The 25,342-nt window shown below is 30.8% G+C and overlaps 1 protein-coding gene across 1 annotated transcript in view; it reads right to left on the reverse strand.

Moving 5' to 3' along the window:
• LOC109327093 (DEMETER-like protein 3) overlaps nucleotides 20,141–25,342 on the reverse strand; it is an 18,340-nt gene continuing 13,138 nt past the window's right edge. The window contains exons 17-18 of the mRNA XM_019560110.1: nucleotides 20,412–20,450; nucleotides 20,141–20,319 (exon numbers count right to left, since the gene is read on the reverse strand). Of these exons, the coding sequence (XP_019415655.1) occupies nucleotides 20,192–20,319; nucleotides 20,412–20,450 (167 nt within the window). The 3' untranslated portion in view covers nucleotides 20,141–20,191. The remainder of the gene's footprint in view (nucleotides 20,320–20,411; nucleotides 20,451–25,342) is intronic.

Raw genomic sequence — 25,342 nt, forward strand, 5'->3', positions numbered from 1 at the left:
CCCCCTTCTAGGTGTATTTTAGCCATTGATACCTAACATAAATGACCTGAAATTCATGTTTGTTGTCCGAGAAAATACAAGGATCAAATGGCCTAAGGACATTCTAAAGGTTATGAATGGCATATCAACCTCATTAGACAAGCTGTTTGCATATGGAATATTCATATTGCATATAATTGACCATCTAGAAATAGATACCTCTAATACGTTGATTATTACAACAAATTCTCATGAGCACTTGATTGGAGATAATATCATCCACAAAATGGGTATTTACAAGAATAACAATGCCTGGGAATACCAGGAGGATCATAACACAATCGTGGATTTGGACTTATCTGATGAAGATGTTCATATGAATAAATTGATTCCAGATAATCAAGGGGAGGCTTTTGTTGTGCCTCAAGAACCTTCATTCGAGATAACTCACTTAGATGTTATGGAACAGAGGCTCAATGCTCGCATTGACACACACTATGAGTCTCTGATGAACATGCTTCATTCTGAGTTTGAGAGGCAAAATGATTGCTTAAATGAAGAAATCAACTGTTTGGACTTCCTCATTCGAACCACTCATGACATAATGCATCCTCAAGAAAGACGTCCTCCTTCACCATCTTAGGATTAGTCTAGGAGTGTCTAGTCTATAGGGTGTTATATTTTGTCGTCTAGTATTATGTTTTAGGGTCATGTACTTCATGTTATTTTTTAGCATTGTGATCTTTTGGCTTGTAAATGTTGTTAAACTCTATTTGAGTACTTGTTTCTTAAATTTCGCAAATATCGTGCTTTGTTGGACAATTACTAATTATATCGAATGTTTTATGAATTTTTGTTTTATGAGTATCTTGACCATATCTTGCGTGTATGCCTTATGTGTTTGATTAATACATGTTTAACTTGGCTATATCAGAATTGTTAATCATTCCATTTCTGATGGAATATTTATATGCTGGATGTGTCATATAAACCTGGTTCATATGCTATTTTTTCAGTTTAATCGATTAAATGCCCTCGATAATCGATTAAATGCAGAGATTTTGTGCATCTGTTCAATTTTCTAAAAACTAATTAATCAAATCAAAGCCTGTATTTTCTAATTAATTACAGTATCTTATCACAAATTTTATATATCTTCTTACTTTTGACCAACTATTATCACTTAATTATCTACACTTTTTGATAATATCAAAAGGAGGAGAAAGGTTGTTTTGTCGTTTGATGTGTTTCAACTTGATGAGCTTTCATACGTAAGTTTGCTACCTACTTGTGTGTATTTCACCTTATAGCTTGGTTGAGGGGGAGAACAAAGTAAAAGGGAGCAACACAACTTTGATATATAACCAACCTAAGCAAACACATGTTGATCATCATCAAGCTTATCAAACAAGAAATTGGTGAAGTGTTTGTCATCATAAAAACGGAGGAGATTGAAAGTGCAAAGATTCAAGACCTACTTGTGTGTATTTCACCTCATAGCTTGGTTGAGGGGGAGAACAAAGTAAGGGGGAGCAACACAACTTTGATCTATAACCAACCTAAGCAAACACATGCTGATCATCATCAAGCTTATCAAACAAGAAATTGGTGAAGTGTTTGTCATCATCAAAACGGGGGAGATTGAAAGTGCAAAGAGTCAAGACCTGCACATTTACGGCTAACCCGAGCTTTGATGAAGCAAACGCACATACAAGAAAGCTTGAAGATCATACAATAAACAACAAGCCAAAGACTCATAGGTTGCATCTATAGATTTAGGACTTTATTATATTCACTTGTAATTAAAAGTCTTAAGATGATTGCCTTGGTTTGAGTCTAGGTTAGGTAAACCTAGGTGGAAAGTCTCACAAGAACTAAAATAGAACAAGATTAAAATTGAGACATATCATCTAGATATCGTATGATAAATAGGCTCATGCGTACACATACATAGTTTCATGCATCAAAGGTAATATATTTTGAAAAGCTATGTAAAACATGTGCATATCATACAGGTAGTTTGTCATACATTTCTTACATCAAAGAAAAACATTTTTAACTCAGTATAATCGATTAAATAGTTAGTATAATAGGTTATCTAGAATTTAGTTACTAACTAATCTGATACTATTAATACGCTAATCGATTATGACACCATATAATCGATTAAGACATAACTGAAACTGATTTTTAATAGCCCATTAATCGATTAAACGAAAGGATAATCAATTAATATTAGTATTAGTAGGATTGGTATAAATTTTGTATTTCTTGACAATGTGGCATAACATGCATATTTCAAAAATTGTTAGAGAGCATACATTTTCATAGATTGCATTGTAGTGAGAAGGAGCATTTAGAAATCCTAAGGAGCGAAAGCATTTGATATAGGTTAGAGATTAATATCATTGCATCTAGTCACCATGCATCGAATTCTAGCATCTAGTTCTTGATTTCTTTGAGAGATTTGTGAGGAAAATCTTATTCTGAAAAGAGTGTGAATCATTTCTAGAAAACCTAAAGCATTAATTTCATTTAGAATTAGGTTCTTGTGGATTTTTTGCTTTATATTTTAGATTGAATTTTCAATTGTTGAATTCGAGTATTAAGTACTCAAGTCAACTCAATACATTCTGTTTGAACAAGGAAGTTGATCTCTTTGTAAATTATTTCACTACGAGAGAGATCTTTTTAATCTTCTTGGAGGCTAAGATGTCTTAGTCCGAGCGATACCGAGGCTAGGGCCGATCGTGAAAGGATAGGAGATCCTAGTAGGCGATTTAGTTAGGTCAAACCTAGATTGTCAAGCTCATAGGGCCTAAGTAAGGATCGGCTTAATTTTTCTGATTTTGTAATTGGAAGTGTGTTTATAAAACTCACAATTGTAATAGTTGAAGAAAAATATCCCGAGATCAGAAGGAGAGGCCTGGATGTAGTTTACAGTGGACCGCAAACGAACCAGTATAAAATTCTTTGTGCACCTCTTTCTAATCCCTAATCTCTTTACTTTATGTCTTTACGTTGTTGATTAATTGTGTTAATATGAGTTGCATGTTATAATTTGTTTACTGTCTTTCTGTAATCTCATTAATCAATTAATTGTGTAAAGAATCAGTAATCGGTAACTTGTTGTGCAAGAAACCAAAGAATCAAGTTGTGTGAGTGTCAGGATAATCAATTATCCACAAGCATAATCAATTATATTCGAGCACTGTTTAATCGATTAAGACCAAGCATAATCGATTAACTGCAGTTTGTTTTAGTTTTGCGTAAATATAAGAAAAGCGAAACAAATGATCCGTGACACCTATTCAACCCTCATTCTAAGTTTATTCTAACATGCTGATATCCAATGGGTGTCATCTTCTTAATATATTCCTTCACTGCTATACCATAATAGTAACATTTTCAACCTCTACTATGTCAGGTCACTATGGCATAACTTCAAAACACATCAAATTTTTATTATTTTAATAATAAAAATACTTAACTATTTTCAATAACACCCGTTTTCCATTGATTTTGGTTTTGTCAAGAAAAAGTAATTGATATTTGTAAGTTTTAACTATCATCGCATGTAAATGAGAAGAAACAATTTAGTCCTACATTAGTAATAGATTGCCCATGATTTAATAATGATGAAGAGATTATACTTCCTTTCAGTTCTGCTCCATATCCTAGCCTAGAAGGTCATTTCCGTTTCTTCGCATTTATCAATATCTCTATGTTAAGTATTTTTAGTATTAAAGTCGTAGTAATTTGACAAGTTGTTTTTAAGTTATGTGGAGTAACATGGTGACGTTAGAGGTTGAAGATGTTGTTCTACTAATAAAATGATATGTAATTTAATTACATGGCTAGATATGATTGGTGGGGAAAGAGTTTGTCATAGATAATTTAGATTCTTAGAAACTTAATCCACTTTCTGATTTTTTTTTTCTTTTTCTTCCTTTTTCTTTATTCTTCCTTTTTTCCTACTTATTTATTTATCCTCCCTCGATCAATTTCCTCCACCGACACTCGCTATCTATTTTCTTTTTTTTCCATCAAATACAATCTCACAAATTGTAATAACATAAATTCTCAATGCCTCATCCACAATGTCAATTAGCTACCACCTAATGAATATAGTCATACAACTTGTCACCTTGGGCATAACCACATGCCACTTTGGTAGAGGGGTAAAATATTCACAATTTATCCAAATTCAAGAAAATTAAATTCATCAAAATTCATTTGTTAGAGTTAATGGATTTAAATGGATATAATCTAATGGATAATTTTACTAATAGATGGATTTGAATTCATCATATAACTCCACAATATTCCCTTATCAATAATCCAATTCCAAGCAAAAATAGATTACTAAATTAATCCTAACAATTAATCTTTAGTGATTTGAGTGGATCCTTAGTACCATTTTATTTTTAAAATTGTTATTTTTATGAGTGTGGTTATTTTCATAATTTTCAATGGTTTCTAATAATATAATTTTGATTGTTTTTGTTTTTAACTTAATAATATAAGTGGTAAAGATATATTATTTTTATATATTGAACTAAAAAGGAATACAAATATGTTTAAAAGATATTTTGATAATTATATTTATTGAGGATTGATCATATTTATATTCGTTTTTAGCTTTAATTTCTAACCATACAAAGACTTATCTTTTTTTTTTGTTTACAAGTTAATAATTACATATTATATATAATGATTTTTCATCCTTATAACTCCTAAAAATGCAAAACATGATAACCCCTTCATTCTCCTCTTTACCACAAAACCAGTATCTCCCAACCCTCTTTCTCATGTTTCTAGGTTAGAAAACAATTGAATTCAAGTGCATATTTTAGCAACAATATCACATTTTTCATATCTACCTCTCCTTATCTCTAATATAATTATGATATCTATTTCCATACCTATTTTTATATATCATATAAACTCATTATCTCTTGTACTCAAATGCATGTAAGTGTTCTTCATAACCCCAACCCATCCTTTATTTACCACCCATGGTGATATGGAATATGAGAATTATCTTATCAAGTGATTAACCTTATGGCATCAAGGTACAAAGGCTTACTTTCTTATATTTATTTAATTATTCTATTTTTGCTTTGTTTATTTAGTTAATTATTATTTATTTATTTATCATATTTGATAGAGGTTAGAATCATCCAAATAAAGTATTTTGTTCAAAGTACTTAACTAATTTATCTTCTATCTATATTTAATCTCATAAAGAGCTAGCAAAATGTACTTTTTGAAAGCTATGTTTTTCTAGCCAACATGCCCTGTTTAAACCCTTATAATTTGCCACTTTGGAGTTTTATGTTTATTTACTTGGATATTTAGTCTACTTAAACTATTTTAATTCTTAGTTTATACACAATGTCTTAAAAGAATAAAAACAAAACTCTACTCTATTTTTTTAGAAGATAAAAATTGGATCTATTTTAGGTTTGTATTTAAAACTAAAAGCTTTTTGGTGTAAAGTTTGAAATTACTTGAGGACTAATGACTAAAATGAATGCCTAATGAATTACATGAAAGTGTATACTCATATATTAATTTTGTGAATCTTATGAATTTGTGTGTGAATTTAAGTGTAATTTGAATTCATTTTAATTAATGTTCAGTCTTGTTTGGGTGAGGTAACATTGTTTGGATCAAGTGATGATAGTGTCAATGATCGTGAAGGTTCAACGAAGCTAAAGTGATGACATAAAGCGACTAAGGTGAGGGAGAAGATCAAGTGATCTTAGATTATTGCATTAAAGTTCTTCGACTCCCTCAAAGTTGGAGAGTCAGATTCATGACGATATAGTTGAGTCTTATATGCTTAATAGTTAATATGCTATGTTTTGATAATTGGTTTAATTGTAGCAACCATTGTACAAAGTGTTTGTATATGGTACACATTGTCGTACAAGCTTGTTAATGGATAATAATTGAGTATGATAATGCTTATATTATAATTTAAATGTTTACACGCCAACCTATTTTGTGTATGATAGTCAAGGTGTATTTGGATTAACATGATGATGGATAAAGTATAGTGGGACATTTATATAATTGATATGTGTTGACATAGTGATAATAATATTGATGTGAATTGTTGTCTACCTATTGTTGTAAAACATTTATAATAATAGTGAGAATGAGATGATTGCTTTGATGTAATAATTGTGGTTGTGAGTAAGTTATGTGATGAAATGGTTGAGTAAGGAAAATTATAATGCTTTTAGGGAATAAATATCCTCGGAGTTGAGATTCATATATTTAATATTTTGAGATTTTTGCTATTGTAACATGTCTTTTATATGCTTTGAGGTGAAGGTTTTTTTAGATGGCTAACATATGAAATTATTGATAAATATTCTATAAATGGTAGAAGTTGTGAATTTTTTAGGATGTTAATATGTTATATTAAGTAGTGCTAAAGTAGGATACGAGGATGTAAAAATAAGAGTGTAGTTATGTTATTTTATTGTTTTTAGGTTGTTGAGTTCAGAACATAGATAATGTGTTAAATTGTGAGCTATGTTTAAGATGTTATGAATTATCATTAATTGTTCTAAGTGGATGATCAAGTGGATTATGTGTGTAATTTGTAGTTAAAATCCTTGTAATATATAATGTTTGAATTCAAAGATAGGTAAATAAGATAATTGGAGTAAGGAAGATGTAGACTTGGAGTTCTTTGTGGGATGAAGGATTTTTGAACACCTTGAAGGTGTAGAGTTTTTGGGAGGCCCTAACATTATTGTGTTTATAAGTGACGTTTACCTCCTAGGCCGTCTTAAAACAATGATGGTTAAGTTGGAGATTTGTACTATGGGGTTGTAGTGTTATTAGTTTGAGTATTGTATGGTCCCTAATATCTGGGTTGTCTTTAAAAGACAAAGTGTGGTGAGTCCTTGGGACAAATATGGCTTGATAAAGTATGTCATAATATAAGTAAAGCTTGAGTATAATTAATTTTAAAAGACTTGTCTGACTAATTTCATTTAGTGCACATACATCATTGCCTTGGAAAATATAGTTTTTGATCAGAAATATTTAGGATAGAAATATATTGGGAAGTGAATATGGGTGATTTTGATGTTGTTGTGTCATGATACCTTGAGGATTAACTAGTTGAAGTAGCCTCAACCAGGATAGGTATTCTTAAATCAATCTGACTTCAACATCCATTTGAGTTGTATAGATCGTGGAGAATGTTCTGGTGTTATTGTTGAACACACCGGAGAGAACATGTACTCCCGATTGTTTTCCCAATTGATGTTATTATGAGGGCTCGCATGCGTTGCATCGCAAAATTTAATGTCCATGGATATTCCTTCCAATATTCAAAGGTAGATGCATCATACATCATTTTCACATGATTGACATTAATTGATTATAATTGTTGTATTTGTTTTTATTGCTTTAATATGTAAATTCATGCTACGATCGTCATAGTTGGTCTCTTACTTCCTCTGTTTTCTTTTGTATGTTATATGTTGTGTATGCAAATTTATTACATATGAGTATGGATGCCCATTTTGGGAATATAGGATGGAAGTCATGCTTATAGTTCAGTTAGGAATCCAGACTATGTTGGATTATGAATCTAGTTAGGAAAAACTCATTTTGGTTTGGTAGACCACTCTTTCGTAGTTAATGACATTAAGATATATTTCATATTGATAAGTATAAAAGTCTATGTCTTGTATCTTAAGATTCGTGTATTTTTAGCTTTTCTACTTTTAAGTTTTGGGTGGAACCGATGACACATTTTGTAACTTAAGATTCTTTTAACTTTAACATTTCTATTTTGTGTGTTCTAGACAGAGTCCGATCATGTTTTTTGCACTATTAAGATTCTCTTATTTTGGTATTTTTCATGTTATATTTCGGACGGAACCTGAGAGTCTTTATACATATGACATGTTCATGATTGAAAAAATTATGTATGTTTGGATAAGTAAAAGAATTGTGTATTTTAATTATTGAATATATTTATTGTTTTTACTCTACTAGTTAATCTCGAGAACGAGATACAATTCATGGAGCAAATCTGTTAGTTTTGTAATTGTTGAACTATTTTGCATTTGTAGAAAAAATTGTTCAATTGTTTTATATTAAATTGAGTTATGATGTTGTTAAGTGCCAAAATTATCTTAATTCATAAGACTAATTTAGCACTTTTTGACTCCAAATACTTACTTTATGTAATTGTAGTTGAGATTTTGATGATAAATTGTTCTAATCCCATTTTCTAAGCTTCTATATATGTTTCAGGATGAAAAAGGATAAATTGGGACAAAAAGATGCCAAATTGGACTAAGCATGTAAAAGCCTCAAATCAATTGAATTGCACTCGACGTTAAGCATGGAAGGTCACGCTTAGTGTGGAAGTAGCTAGGCGAAGAGTCTGAATCAAAATGAGGTGCACTCAATGCACCGTTGTGGCGCTGAGCGTAGGAGACAAGATCCAGAAATATAAAAAGAGACCCAAATGCCATTTTGAATGAGGACTATTATAGATACTTTGTCATATTTTTTACTTGGTGTTTTTAGAATGTTTTCTATATTTCCTAGTTTATAATTTTATGTAAGTTGGAAATAGGATGTAAAGGTTAGGAAGTAGGAATAATGAGAATTATTGATGGTCATGGTAGAGCCGACAACTCTCTATGAATTCAAGTTCCGAATTCCAAATTTTTATCAAGTTATGTATGAAAATACTTAATTAGAGTATTTCTTACTCCTTAGCTAGGATTGGTTTAGTTATTCATTGATGTATTTTGAATTTGATTTATGAAATAGATTTATGTGATTTTTATGAATTACTATTGCTGTACTTTTAATGCTTACTATGTGTTTGATAAAATGCATACACTTGATTTTAAAGGGGGAAAACATTGAGAAGAAATTTCGGTTCAACAGTCAAAGCAATTAATTCATCATTTATGCATAAAACTAGAAGTAGTTTCATGTTTAATTGTCATAATGAATGTCTTTGTCATATATTAGCTAGACATAGATTCATATTTACAATGAAAATCTCAAACTTGATGGTGTGTGTTACTAGACATACAAGCATGCTAAATGATTTATAAATTATAATTTTATTGATTTAGTTCATAGACATATATCTAAGTCGGTAAATTTTTAGCACAAACCAAGACATTGGCGAATAATACAATTGAGAGCATGCATTAATCTTAACTCATATGCATAGTTACTAGGAATAGAGGTGTGCATGGGTGTCATAATCATTGATCTTGTGTTTAAGATATAGGCTTTATTTCAGGAGTTGCTAAGTAGACTAAAATATTGGTGTGTTTGAGGTCAAATATTGTGTGAAATTATAATTGTTCCATTGCTTGAATGTTTGATAATTTACTAAGATGAATAATGAGTCAATATCACATCTAAACTCCAACACTTTTTATATTTAAAAAATTTCCTAACTCTTTTACTTATTTGCGACACCGTGGATGTAACTTTTATCCTTATTGCCGAATTAGCAATTTAATGCTTTAGAATAAAGAAATGACGTGTTTAAGCATATTGGACTAGTAGGTCAAGCTTTAATTTAACTCTGATTTTTAAGTAATCTCATTTTAATTATGTAGTTAGTATTTTTGGTGTTGTCAAGTGTATCCCTCATCTTTTTGGATAAAGAATTAATCTCTTTTGTGGTGTGTGATCACCCCTCCTAACAATTGTCGCTTTCAGGAATAGTACTCTTGACCTTTTGGTCTCTACGAGGATTTAGGAAGGCCTTACACTACTAGACTATTGACTTAGCTTGTTATTAATTATGTAATTAGTATAACCATTTTGGGTTAGTAAATTGGGATATTATACATCTATTATATATAATGGATATACTCATTTTCTTGTATTTTTCATTCTCACTTTGAATTTTTTTTATTAAATTAAGATTAAATATAAGACATTTTGATATGGTTAATATTAAAAGTTTGTTCTTGGTACATAATATGCATTAATATCTCCTATTAAATTTAGACGTAGAAATATTAAATATCGCATGTTTGTAAAATATTGCAATTTTTTAAAGTTCAAAAATCATTTTAGAAAATTAAAAAAATTAAAAAATACCTTTTCAAAAGGTGATTTTAAAAACCGCATCTTTTGAAAAATTAATTTTAAAAAAATTTATTAAAATTTGTGTTATTAAACTCGGATTGATCATCAACTCAGTCAGGCTACTAGGTCAATGGATCATTGGTCGAACTGATGAGTCATTGGTCGGACCGATGAGTCATTGGTTGAGCTGGTAAACTCGATTGTCATTAATAAAATCCTAATAATATTAATAGCTAAGATTATATCGTAAAAAACGCTCATCACACATGTAACTTATGCAAAAAAATATCAAATATCAAATATTTTAATGTAAAGTATTAAATTTTTAGAGACATTATGCATGTATTCAGTGTATCATTATCCATATATTCATTACTCTAGTGTACAATTTCCAGAGAAGTTATTCATTTATCTAGTGAACAATGTCAAACATTTCATGCATGCAATATCAATTTTTACATGTATGATGCATCCAATATCAAATGTCATCAGATTTACCCTTATTTAGTTATCAAATTCTATATGTATGATCAATGATGTATCTATATCAAATATTCCTTATTTAATTATCAAATTCAAAGAACCAGTTGAGTCGTCGGTTCTTTAAAAACCCAATTGAGTCTCACCGGTTCATACCGGTTCCTTTGTGCAATCGATCCTACATGTGGCTCGGATCGATTTACTGTCTGGTTTATGGTTCAACCGGCCAGTCTGAACCGGTTTTAACAATGGTGATTGAAATAATGATTTTTTAAAAGAATTATTATCTTCAAAAATGTTTTTAGTTTCAATTAAAAAAACCAATGGATTGCATATTTTTTTATCCAAATCCATGAAAATAGAATCAGAGATGAATAGAATGAAACGAAATTCATCCATTAAGCTTGAATATGAATGAATTGAATAAATTAAAAGATGACTTAAAAGAATTTATATGGATTGGTAAATGATTTTTCATCCATTCATTACGATTAAAATCCAAATTTATCCATCCATCACCATACACCTAGATAATGGCTACAAGATTTAGGGATACTGTTCGATTTGGGACTTTTTTTCTTCGAAACTTGTTAAGATTAGGGAAGGATTTAAATGAGGGATTTATTAGGTTTAATTGAGATACTGGTGAAATTTTAAGTGAGAGGAAAAAAGAAAAGACAATTCCTAGTGAATTTGGTCGGTTTTAGTAAAAACACCTGTTGGAATGGGAAGAGTCACAAGTGTGAGACACCACGTCTTAAACCAAAACCTTAAGGCATTAATTTCATGGGTCTTTCCTTATTATAAACTCTTTCACTCCTCCCCGCATATCCAATGTGGGACTTCACACTGAATAAACCCAACAACACCCATATTTATGCCAGAGATAAATAGCTTAGAATATTTCAGCGAAAACTAACACTGTTTTAATAGAGGCATAAACTTGAAATTTAATAAAATAGACAACGAAAATATTGTTTAATGTATTTTCTATTGTGTACTCAATAGCACGTTTTAAAGATTCTCAATAAAGCAAATACTTTTTATAAAGTGATATATTTTTATTATAGACGGTTAAGTGTCAAAGTTGATCATACGATAAATATTCATGTTGTGGTACTACAATTACCTAATCAATTGAAATAAACACAATTATACTCATACATGATAAAAACTTGCTAAAATGGTCAACTATCATTACTGGAGCGTTTTGAAGGCTTAATTCGGAGGAATTATCGGAAAAAACCAAGTTTTTGAACAATTTTCAATCAGACTCAACACAAGGATAATACTGAGTGGATGAGGCAGCAACTGAGAACTGCACTCAGCTCCCAAGCCACACTCAACAGAGGAAGACCCACGCTCAGCGCAATCTTTGAGTTGAGCGTATGTGCCAAAGAATTAAAAAAGTTTAGCATTTGTAAGTTTTACCCTAAGCACACCTACCTGCGCTTAGCGCAAAAGAGAGGTGCACCCAGCGCAGGCTGGTGCGCTGAAAGGTCGCGTTTGGCTAGATGAAGAGTTGTGGTCAATGCACGGATGGTGCATTGAGCATAGGAGCCAACATGCAGACACTATTTAAAGAGTTCCAACTCGAGCCATAAGACACATACTTGACACTATCATATTGTAATACTTATTTTCGGAGCTTTCAAAGAGTCTAACTCAGTTAGATCTATGTTCATTTGAGTGGTTCTACCACCCTATGAGTTGTGTTTTATCGCTATCTTTCATTGTTTGAACATGAGTAGCTAAGTATGTCCTTGTGAGGATTGAATATAATACAAACTTGATGTATATACATTGATTCAGTTATATTAAATTCACGAAGTTTTGATTATTTTGAGTTTTTGCATGTGCTTAATGATTGCTTTAAGTTTGATCATCTTATTGCATGAATTTTGAATAGAATGCGTAGTATCATATTTGCGTAAAGTAGCTCCGGGATAGGGAAATACTCCTTTGATGGGTGTTGCAATGGCTCTTTTTGCGATATTTCTATCCATTATTTTGGAGATTTATAATTCGTCCATTTTATTGGACGGAATTTCGATGAATTAGATTCACAAAAACCGATTACCTAGATTTTCAATACAAGGTTAGAATTCTAGCTCTTCTAGAGTGGTATCTCACTAATGGCTCGAGCCCCCCCGAAAGGAGGCATTCTTCGCCCTCCACCTAAGCTGCGCAGGGAAAGCCCAAAGCCAATCTCAGGGAACAGTGAAGCTTCATAGGGTCTTTCTGTCCAAGTGCTCAGTCCCAGTGTGGCTGATCATCCTCTCGGACCAGCTAATATTTCCCAAAAATCGAAATTCTTGATCAATGGAGGAACTTGTTTGCATGCATAGACTAAAAGACATAAAGATATTTTATGTGGGTCATAAATCTTAATCTTATGTTAGAGTTGCTAGACATAGAATTTTATTGCACAAGTTGCTAAATTGAGTAAGACATTAGATTTTAGTAATCTTGAGGTCATTTTTTGTGGAATAACCATTACTTTATTGAATCACGTGTATATTGATAGTAAGTATGAAGTTCAATCTCAACTCTTTTTATCATTGTATTGCGAACTTGAATTAAATTGTATCACTAAACAAATAACCATGCATTGAACAATCACTTCAAAGGCTATAATCTAATAAATCTTTGTGTATATGACAACTCCTTACTTTATAATTGTTTGCGATGCTAATGAATGATTTTTATACCAATTTAACGGTTAGGAGAAGTCCATCGCACCTTGGTAGGATTCGAAAAAGGTTGAAAGGATTAACAATTTGAATCCAAAAATATAAAGTTATTTTAAGAAATGGTGTATTTAATATTTTAGGAATTGATATTTTTATTTTTACGACAAAAATGTTCAAAACTTTATACATAAATGATTAATGAATTCATTTTCTAATACCTAGTGTTAGAAAAGGTTGAAAATTATTAGGTAAGGAGGTAAAGGGAAAGTCAATATTGAGAAACTAAATATAAAATTTATTACTCCTCATGTTCTAAAAAGTATTAATATTTTGAAAACCGAAGAAAATAAAGGTATATTGATTATATACTTTATCTAACAAAATGACTTATTCTCATAACACTGTAATTAACACATAAAAATCTGTTATTATTGCTAAACAATCATCTTCCATTTAAAAATTGCAATTTCCAATGTATTTTATTTTTTAATTATAATAACTATCACTAAAGACAAGATTTCTCTCTCTTAAATTTGTACGATTTGGGAAAAAGTACGATTTATTAAAATACATCACTTCTTAATGTTGATATTCTATTTGTTGCCTTTTCCATTTCCCATTTAGAATTGTTCATTTTAAGTGTCTTTAGGAAAATAATTTTGTTCATATTTATCTATCTCCTAGATAACCATGTGAATATTAATTATTAATTTTACAACTATTCCCTTACTTAGTTAATATTATCAAACATGATAGCAATAAATTTAATATTATTGAAAATATTAATTACATTACTTAAATTATATACTACAACCTCAAAAGATGTTTGTATGAGAAAGAAGATAGTAATAATAAACCATTCATAATCAATTTGTGGTCAAACATATTCTCTATTAAGATCGAAATATTAAAAGCGAAAAAGATTAAATGTCAGTTACCATTCAAGGGAATAATGTTCATCTCGTTAATGGTGAGACAAATGATTGTTTTTCCTCATATTTTTAATGATAAAAAAATTATTTTATGGTAAAAAGAAGGATAAAAATGTTATTACATGATGTGTTTTGTGTGTTATTATATAATATTTGTCCATCTATTAATGGAGAAGATTCTTACTCGGTTACTCCATTAACGCTCACCCATGGATGGTAATAGAAAGTAAGCTTATGGGGTCTATGACTGGCAAATTTACATTAGTAGTGTATTTTGACTATAATTTTACCATAATAGTGTAAGTTTTGTACTTATTATAATAATAGTGTATTTTTTTCTAAATCGGCAACAACATGTCCGATTTTCATTATTTTTTTCTCAAGGACCCACACAACTCGGCTACAAGGTTGGAGTTTTTTTTTTAAGATTTCCTTTGGAAATCGTTAATTGAGTTGGAGTTTTACATATTTATATATGTGCAAATTTTTAATGCAGATTTTAGGGTTTTTTTTTTGCCTTTGGAAATCGTTAATGTGGATGGAGTTTTACGTTTTTTTTTTGCCTTCCCTAATTATTTATAACTCGTCAATGTCATTGGAGTGTTAGGTTTTTCTTTTTATATATTTATAAATCGTTAATGAGGATGGAGTTTCAGGTTTTTTTTTTGTTTTTTATTTTGCCCTAATAGAATCTGGATTTATAACAAATAAGTTTTAATTTTTATTTTATTTTGGTTGAGTTTTATGTTTAAATTTTTTTTATAATTTTTTGTCATTATCAACCTATTAATATATCTTAGTGATGTTTTAACTCCTCCATATCAATTAAATATATCGTTATGTCATTGAATTTTATTTGGAATCATTAAATTTCTCCAGTATACAATTTAGCAATAAATGTTTCATTATATTCTCCAGTATACAATTTAGAATTAACACTAGTAGCCATATTGTGGTGGGTGTACTCGAGATTGGTTCTTACAGTGCAGTAATAATTCGATAACAGAGATCTGGGTTGTTTTATCCTGGAGACGGCGTGGTTGGTAGTCTGCTTGCACATTTTGGGAAGTGTCACGAAATGTCTTAAAGAGAGCGACCTGGTCGTGACTTAGCCAGTAAGTATTATTTCGTGCCATTTATAATTGTTGCAAGCTAACGGTAACAACAATTGTGTTTGTCATTCTTTCAACATCAGGTTAGTTTTTACTCTGGGTTTTATTCTTACTATTTCTTTTATAATGAATTATGTTATTGTTAACATGAAATAACAATGAGATTTCTACAGATGGCTCACATGGTAAATTTCATTCAGGAGATCAATGCTTCTAAAGACACTTGGAAGCTAAAGGTCAGGGTTACTGGTTTTTGGCGTGTGGATCGGTCATCTGCACCATCAATTTAGATGATTTTCATGGATGAAAAGGTGCTTCCACTTTTGTTTATTTTTAGACTTCTATTATGAAATTCAAATATAACTAATTGTCGTTTGTCTTTTTGTTAGGGTGGCAAAATACAAGCTATAGTGAAGAATTATCATATAGCCCAATGAGAGTCTCAATTGTAGGAGGGCAAAAGTTATATTGCTGAGAATTTTGAAATTGTTCCTAACGGGGACAATATAGATGTTCAAATTACTCAATCAAGTTAATATTTCAGAAATGGGCTATCATGAAAAACAACCAACTATCAGAAATTCCTCTTTATATTTTTAAGTTTTCTATCTTTGAAGACATTCTGAATGGTGTTGCTACTACTGATATTTTAGTTGGTAACGAATTATTTTGTAGCCATTTCTTCATCATACAATATTTATAACATGTTTACTTATGTAACTGCTGGATAATTTTGGTTTTATGTTGTCATTTTGTGTGTAGATGTTATTGGTGAGTTTATTAACATAGAAATGAGTCAATCAGGCTCTACTCCAAAGAAGGTAGTTTTCATAATGCGAGATCAAAGGTATACATGTGCTATTTTTCAGTGTCTTTTAAGTATCTATCTATAGCAAACACGAGGTTAATGTTTTTCAATGTTTGTAGGGGGAATAATCTTAGTTGCACCTTATGGGGACAATTTGCTACTCAATTGCTCAAGTATGAACAAGATCACAAGCTTGGTCCTATTTTTATGATACTGACCCTTGCAAAGATTAGGGATGCTAAAGGTTATATTAATATTTTTAAGATATTTATTTCTAATTTATACTTTCACATAATCTCTTAATGTTAACAAGAAACTTTGTAGGGGACTACCCTGTCACTATTCAGAACACTATGTATGGTTCAAAGCTTTATATAAATGATAGCAATATTCCAGAGATTCAATCTTTCAGCAACAGTTAAGATAAGAATTGTTATTTTCCAATTATAACAACCTACTTTTTTTCATTTATTTATTTGGATTTCCATTTTATTCATCATCTTTGTTTGCATCAGCTTGGACACAAGTAAATCTTATGAGTCATATAGTCAGCGCATGAGTCAGTCTTCTTCTTGTTCTCAAGGTGGGTTGCAGGAGAAGTTCTTTAATAATGCAGTCGCAAAAACAATTGGTGAGATAATTCATGTTGGTTAGGTAGTTGTCTCCTTAAATTTCCATGTTTTAAGTAAACTATTAATACAACTATGTTAACAAATCATTTTAACCTGTTTCCACTTTTCTTTTCATGCTGAAGGAATTTGTTTCTATTACTTATGGCACCATTGATTTTTTTTTGCTAATGGGTGGTACTATGATGGTTGCCCCCATTGTAATCAAAAGACTGGTGCAATTAGGATACCAATTAATTGTGCTGGTTGTGGAAGGTACTTGCAAGAAGTTTTGGCTAGGTAACAAAACTGTAAAATAAAGTATTGTTTCAATATGATGTATTGATTTGTTAATGATGTGTATGTTTCTCTTCTTTAAAACTTAGTTCATTTTTTTGCAGGTATAGAGTAGAGGTTCAGGTTAGTTACGGTCATGACAGCATGAAGTTTTCTTTATGGAACCGTGAGTATGAATAACTGATCAAACAACCTGCAGCTGACATTCGCGAATTATTGTTATCGGTATCATTAACCTGCTTCATTGAACATATATTTACTTAGTGTGCCTTCACAGAGTGTTACTTACTTTACCTTTGTTATATGTGTAGGAGGGTGAACTTAACCCAATGTCCATTCCACATGTTGTTGATGACATTGTTACAAAAGTGTTGGCATTCAAAGTCAAAGTCCAACCAAACTACAAACGATGTTTTGTTATACAAGTTTCAGAGGACTGTCAACTTATTGCATGCTTATTGGACAGAATTACTCCATATGTGGTATGTTTCTTTATTATTATAAAAAGTTGCATGCTCTTGATATATGGAAGTTTGTTTCTATATAAGTTTACTATTTCTCACAATATGTGAGTGTAGGACACAATGACTGGTGAGAAGGGGAAGTCTATCGCTAACGTGGGAAAGGAAGATGATGGGTTTGAATGTGTAAGCCAAACTTCTAAAAAATTACTCATACTTACATGCTTAATTTTGTACACTAACCTTGACCTTCATTCTTAATAAATTTTTGTGACACAACAATCATTGTTAGGTAGTGTTGATTATGATCATGAACATCTAGCATACTTGACTCCTCTAAAGAGGCTTGGGTCTTCTACCATGTTTGATGATACCCAAGATCTTGTATTTGCACAAATGTCAACCACGAAAAATGCCAAGCATGTTAACAACGAATGAATAGCTCTTATCTGTTTGTATTATGTATAGGTTTATTGAAACTTTTTGGAATAGGAACAAACTGATGTTTCAATGTTTTGAGGACAGTGCCCTTGGTGTCCCTTGATTGAATTATGTTTATTACTATGTTTGTATTATGTTTATTACTAATGTGGTTGACTATGTAATGACTGCCAATTTATAAATGCTCAAATTTCTATTTTTCATGCCTATTTTGTTTATTGATACATACCAAAGCTAGAAATGCTACAATCTGAATAACGTTTCTATTCAACGAAGAGTCATGTAAACTAAAATTATGACTTTGAAGTTTAAATTTGAACAATTTTTTTTCATTTTCCCTCTTATGCAAAGTGTCAACGCAATATAATCATATTTGGTCTTTATAGCACAATATAATCACTTTTGGTCTTTACCAAAACAGAATTCCAAAACTCTTAATACCTCGCCCCTGGTCTAATGTGACAAGCTATATGTGCATAAAGTGAAATTATTTTTCTTATAATATAACATTGATGAAAAAAGGAATCGCACAATTTCCTTTTTTTTTATTGTTTTCTATTTTGAAGAAACACGTCTTTTATCAAATTATGCTTGAAATCACAATATTTTTAGGAGTATTAGTCATCAATAAAGGTTCACAATGTTTTTGATAAGCAATATAGGACTTAAAAAGGGAGCTTTGCAAGTCTTTTAACATATGCTAAAAGTGACATTTGTTTTTGCATCACTAATCCACTAAACCTTTTGTTATTATTCATTCTTAATACTAAGCCCTACAATGAGAAGTAAATAACAAATTGAAAAGTAAAAGTAAAATGTTAAATTGGTAGTAACATATATTCATGAATGAGCAACTTCAGTTGCTCTTAAAACTGTGTCTTTCACATATTGCAACTTTTGATATGTTTTAGACATGACCTTAATTGTAGCCTGAGTAATTATAATGTATTCAATAATTCAAATTTGATATTATTATAAATAAATAAGAATGTTGTCATTTTGCCAAAATGTATCTTCTTGCCATAAATAAATACCTTTTAACTTTTTCATATTTCCAGTTAGTTTTTATTTCTGGACTTTTCATTTTTTTTATTGTTTCCTATTTTAAAGAAACACATCTTTTATCAAATTATGCTTGAAATCACAGTATTAATAGGAGTATCAATCATCAATGAAGGTTCACAATGTTGTTTGGTAAACAATATAGGACTTAAAAAGTGAGCTTTGCAAGTCTTTTAATATATGCTATCCAAAAGTGGCAGTTGCTTTTCAGCACTAAACCACTAAACTTTTCTTTGATTTGAAATCATTTAGTATATCAATGAGACAAATGGACTCTTTTTACTCTATAAACTTTCGTTAGTTAGGTATTACATAAATATATACTTTATGATCTCAATTCTAAATTAAGCTATTCTATTAAAATTAAATTAAAAACCCATCAAATAAGAAAGTCATGAATATGGTCCCATTTTTTATATTATGTCGTAATAAAAGATTTACACAGGTTATTATAATAATAAAAGATTAAGTGAACAAATAAATATTTCTTATGCAAATTTTAATAACAATCTCACTTTTGAATCAAACAAATTTTTTTATTGTATATATTGAAATAAGAAAGTCTGTTTTATTGTATATATTGAAATTTCAATAACAATCTCACTTTTTTATGCAAATTTTTTATTCCAATAATGAGAGAAGTAAAAAAAACACAATATTGAAATAAGAAAATCTATTTTATTGTAAATATTTTATTATATTACCATCTAAAGAAAATCCTATCAATTTGTTAAGTCAAATCAATATTTATAATGTAAATTTTAATAAACTCAATTGTCAACAACTTTTTGTTATTTTTCACTCTTAATAATAAGCCCTATAATGACAGAAGTAAATAACAAATTGAAAAGTAAAATGTTAAATTGGTAAAAGTAACAAATTTTTGTTATTCTTCAGTTTGCTTTTAATTTGTTTAGTAAAAGTAAAATGTCAAATTAGTTTGGATCCTCATAATTAACAACTCATTGTTGGACTTTTCATTTTCTCCACTAACATAGCGTGACAACAAAGATTACATAACTTCAAAATTAACTTAAAACAAGAATAGAAAACAAAACGTTAGATAAATTTCTGCACAAAAAACAAAACCCAAGTAACATCTTCTTTAAAAGAAAAGAATGGAGTTAAAATGAGCTACAAAATTAACTAAAAATAATATGTATACAGTTGGAGTCATATTATAGACTATTGACATACCATATAATTATTTATTCTTCATTTACTGGCTCATTTTTGTTTCCCTTCCCAGGTTCATTGGTTAGCCTACGATGCAATAAAAATGACAGTGGTCTGGGAAATCTTGTCTCTGCTTCAATTGCTTTCACGCAAACATAATCTAACAAATACAAATTACATTATATAATTTCAATGATAAACTTCAATCATATATATAAATGTTTATAAGCAATTGATATCTTGTTGTCTTACCATTCCAGAAAAACTTTTGAATTTCTTTTGCTGTCATATCTGCATTCACATTTAACCCCATCAAAAAATAACTTTCATAGTGTGAAGAATATATATAGCAGTAAGATGAAAATGTAAATTGAATGGTAATAAGAGAAAATGAGAGGCTCCTAGCCAATGAATGCCAAAAAGAAGAGAAATATTGGAATGAAAAAAACTAGAAACAAATTGCTGAAATTAGGAGATAAAACCTCAAAATTCTTATACCTTACAATACTTTAGAGAAATAAGAAAAATCAAATTATCAAGCTCCTAAAACCGAATAGGCTGGGAATCAAAGAATGAGATTGTAGCTCTTGTTGAAATACATTACTTCCAAGAATTATCTCAAATTGTCCTAGAAACATTGAAGCTAGTTTTGTATCCTTCCAAACTAAGGTCAATAAAATGGAGAAAGCAATGTTGTCCATCAAATCAAATGGTGCCTCCTATATGGTTGATTTTGCCGACTTTATTGTGATTTTATTAATAGTGGAAACATGTCTCAGATATTACGGGTTTATTTCCGACCTATAAGTTAGGTGAGATTAGACTCTTTTTCATTAGAAGTTGAGATTTAGGCTTTATTTTGAGCCATCTAGAAAAACACATTGAGTCTAACAGGTTATTTAAGTGCAAATTTGCTAGCCTATTTCAAAGCCTTATAATATAATATATCTATAAATAGACTAAAAGATCATTTCATAATTTTAAAGAGGCTAAACCTAAGCATTAACTTTTTAAACAATTAAAAAAGTCATATCTAGAAACATCAATTTATATATGTTTAGCATATTTAAGACAAAACTTGACATAACCTATTTCAACCCTTAGATGTTATTGGTAGAAACGTCTACAAAGTTATTGGGAGGATAGTTACCTAATACTTGATATGCAATTCTCTTTGGTACAGGTATATAATACCCAATAAATTATCGCGCTAAATATCAACATATTAGGATTATACTTAATTGATACGTTTGATATGCTCTTTATATTTATATTTTTACAATTAAATATTAATTATAAATAATTAATAATATATTTTAAAATACTTTATTTTAATTTTATTTTTCTTTGATCTAATTCTATATTTGATTTCTCTCATTTATGATCCAAGATCACTTTGACTAGGGGGAAACTTAATAAATGAGTCGATTTAAATTTTCACAAAAAAAACTTAATAAATAGGTCAATTAAGAATAGCCTACAAGGTTGATTAGTAGGGTCTCTATAGCTCAACGCAATGTTCTTTCCATCGCTGTTTTTTGTATGTCTGATTCAACTTTGGCTTCATAGATAAATATCTTATGATAAGATTCTTTTTGTTTAACTCATTCATGTAGATCGGTGCACGTCACTAATTACTATTCATTTCTTTGTTATTTATTTAAATTAATTTGTATGTGGAAATCTAGATCGTTCCTTATAGGAAATTAACAAAAAAATTAAACAGAATCAATTTTCAAAAGAACTACAAATTAATACACATGAACCAATTCGTGATTTGAACAATTGTGTTTCAATTGTTAGACAATTTCTTTCCTCCGTTTTAGAGAATATGCTTAGGAGTTTTAATCACACTAACAGGGTTTTGTGATCCCAAAAATTGATGATTGAAAAGTGGGAAAATATTCCATTAGCGAGATTAGTAGAAGAGGTTTTTATTTATTTTGTGGAAGAAACCTCACTTATTTCAGTCGTTTGCCTCCATACAATTGTCCATTCTCTCCGTATAAAAAAATGCCAAACACTAATCCCTCCCAATTTTTATTTTTTTTTCATTTTCCCTTTAAAATCAAACTACCACTTAATATCTAAAATCTCCTAAACTACCCAAAGTCACCCCTCCACACCAATCTCTTCCCATTGACTCGCTCTCTTCACACTAATCTCTTCATCTCATCGGAAACCCCTCTTCATTATAAAAAAACCATCCTCACACTCATTCACCCTCTTCATCTCCTCATTCACTTGAAACCCCTGTTTTTGTCTTCCATTTTTCTTTCACTTTGCATTGTGCATAATTTTAGATAGTTGGTAGTGGATAATTCATGGGTTGGTAAGACACGAAATATAACTAAATACTCAATTGGTTTAAGTAACTGCTTAGATTTTTATTTTGGGAATGGATCTGTTGGTGATAGAATCCATTGTCATTGTCCCAAATGTGGGTTCTTGAAATGACAAAGTAGATTAATGACCACTTACTTTGAAAACTTTTTCCTATAAATGGAATCTTCATGATGAAAAGCAAGTATCTGATCCTTCTACAATGGAAGATGTGTTAGAAGACACTTGTCACCATAAAAATCCAATGAACACACTTATTAATGATGCATTTAGGCATTATAGACAAAAGTCTATAATAAAGGTGAATCACAACCATTAGGTTTAGAGGAAATGGTAAACGTGGGGCCAAGAGTAGAGTATAGTTTCGTTTAATATTTTCTTAAAGATGCAAATCATAAATTGTATGTGTTGTAACATGGTTTGTTGAAAACCATTAGTGGAAACTTTGGGTCTGAAATATAAAAAACAGCAAAGTCTCACATAGAAAAGTTTTGAAAAAACAACTCTCATGTCCCACATAAAAGAGTTTTGAAAAAAATCTTATATTATAAAAAGAAGATTTCTCCCCTCATTATAACTTGCATCAAGTTGAAGGCATTTCCTCTCAACTTTTCTTTCTCCCCCCTAATATTCCGCCGAGGCATTTCCGACAACCTTCTCCCCATTTCTTTCCGTGGCACTTAAAAATTAGCACAAGCAGCCAAAGTGAGATTTCGAGAACTGACACTGGCAGTCAGTATTGTGGGTAAAGAATTGGCACAAGTAGCCATATTGTGAGATTTCGAAAACTGACACTGGTAGTTAGTATTGTGGGAAGAGAATTGGCACGGGTAGCCATATTGTGGGTAATTTCGAGAATTGGCACTAGTAGCCATATTGTGGTGGGTGTATTCGAGATCACTTCTTACAATGTAGTAAGAATTCGATAACAGAGATCTGGGTTGCTTTATCCTGGGGACGGCGTGGTTGATAGTCTGCTTGCACATTTTGGGCAGTGCCACAAAACGTCTTAAAGAGAGCGACCTGTTCGTGACTCATCCAGTAAGTATTATTTCGTGTCATTTAGTATTGTTGTAAGCTATGGTAACAACAATTTTAAGACATTTCGACTATAATGGCATTCGTAGATAATATTACTGGACCGAACAATTATGCCCTGAACAAGCCATTTCGGTTTGACGGAACAAATTTCAAACATTGGCAACATAAGATGAAATTTTTCCTCACTATGAGAAAGGTTGCCCACGTTCTGAAAAAGAAAAAAAGGGATAAACAGTCTATTGAAATAGCTCTCTGGAATGAAAGTGATTACTTATGTAAGAACTTCATTCTGAATGGGTTATCTGATGATCTGTATGATTACTATAACCCATACAAGTCTGCCAAATTAATTTGGTATGCACTTGAGAAAAAATATGATACTGAGGAAGCTGGGACTAAGAAATATGTTGTTAGCCGCTACCTCAAGTATCAAATGACTGATGATAAATCAGTAGAGTCTAAGTCTCAAGAGATTCAGAAAATTGCTCATGAGATCATTTTTGACGGTATGCTCTTAAACAAGCTGCCTCCTAGCTGGAAGGACTTCAAAAACCTTCTAAGGCATAAGACCAAAGAAATCTCTTTGGAATCTCTGATCACTCGTCTACGTATTGAAGAAGAGGCTCGTAAGCAAAATCAGAAAGATGAGGTGTTGATTGTCTCCAACAATAGCACTAAGAAGAAATTCTCAGATGTGGTTCTGAAGCCTTCTAACACTAATTCAAGAATCAGAACCGCGGTGAGAATAAGGCTAAGAACCTTAGTCGAAACAAGAATTGGAACCCCCAAAAGGTCCAATATGCTAAGCCACCCGCTAAGAATTACTCTGGCAACCTGTTCATCTACTTCAAATGTGGGAACTCAGGTCATATGGCACGCAAGTGCAGAAATAATCATATGGATCGTCCTCCACATGCCAACATGGTTGATGAACCATTTGTGGCTGTATTATCTGATGTATATATGGTTGGAGGAACTGATGGGTGGTGGGTAGATACTGGCGTATACCGCCATGTCTACTATGACCATGCTATGTTCAAAACATACACGGATGCTGATGATAAGAAGGTTTTGTTCGGTGACTCCCACACCACTATTGTTGCTGGAACTGGTGATGTAGAGTTGAAATTTACATCCGGAAAGACTCTGATTCTTAAAGATGTGATGCACACTCCAGATATGAGGAAGAATCTAGTTTATGGTTTTCTTCTTAATAAGACTGGTTTCACCCAGACCATAAGAGCAGACTTGTATACTCTCACTAGGAATTAGGTATTTGTTAGGAAATGGTACGTCACTAATGGCATGTTTAAATTAAGTGTTGATGTTTCTATTAATAAAATTTCTAATTCTGTTTACATGTTGTGTGATTTTAATATTTGGCATTCTAGACTTTGTCATATTAATAAACGTGCAATTTCAAATTTGAGTAGCTTAGGTTTAATTCCAAAGTTATCTAAAAATAATTTTGAAATTTGTGAATCATGCAGTCAAGCAAAAATTTCAAAAAAAAACACATAAATCAGTTATGCAAGAATCTGAGCCTTTAGATTTAATGATTTTGAAATTTGTGAATCATGCGGTCAAGCAAAAATTTCAAAAACATCACATAAACCAGTTTTGCGAGAATCTGAGCCTTTAGATTTAATACACTCAGATATATGTGAATTAGATGGAACGTTAACTAGAAATGACAAACTTTATTTTATCACTTTTATTGATGACTATTCTGACTTTACTTATGTTTATCTTATGAAAAATAAAAGTGAAGCTCTTGACATGTTTAAGTTATATGTAAC

Source organism: Lupinus angustifolius, chromosome LG02, assembly GCF_001865875.1.
Source record: "Lupinus angustifolius cultivar Tanjil chromosome LG02, LupAngTanjil_v1.0, whole genome shotgun sequence".
Lineage (NCBI taxonomy): Eukaryota > Viridiplantae > Streptophyta > Magnoliopsida > Fabales > Fabaceae > Lupinus > Lupinus angustifolius.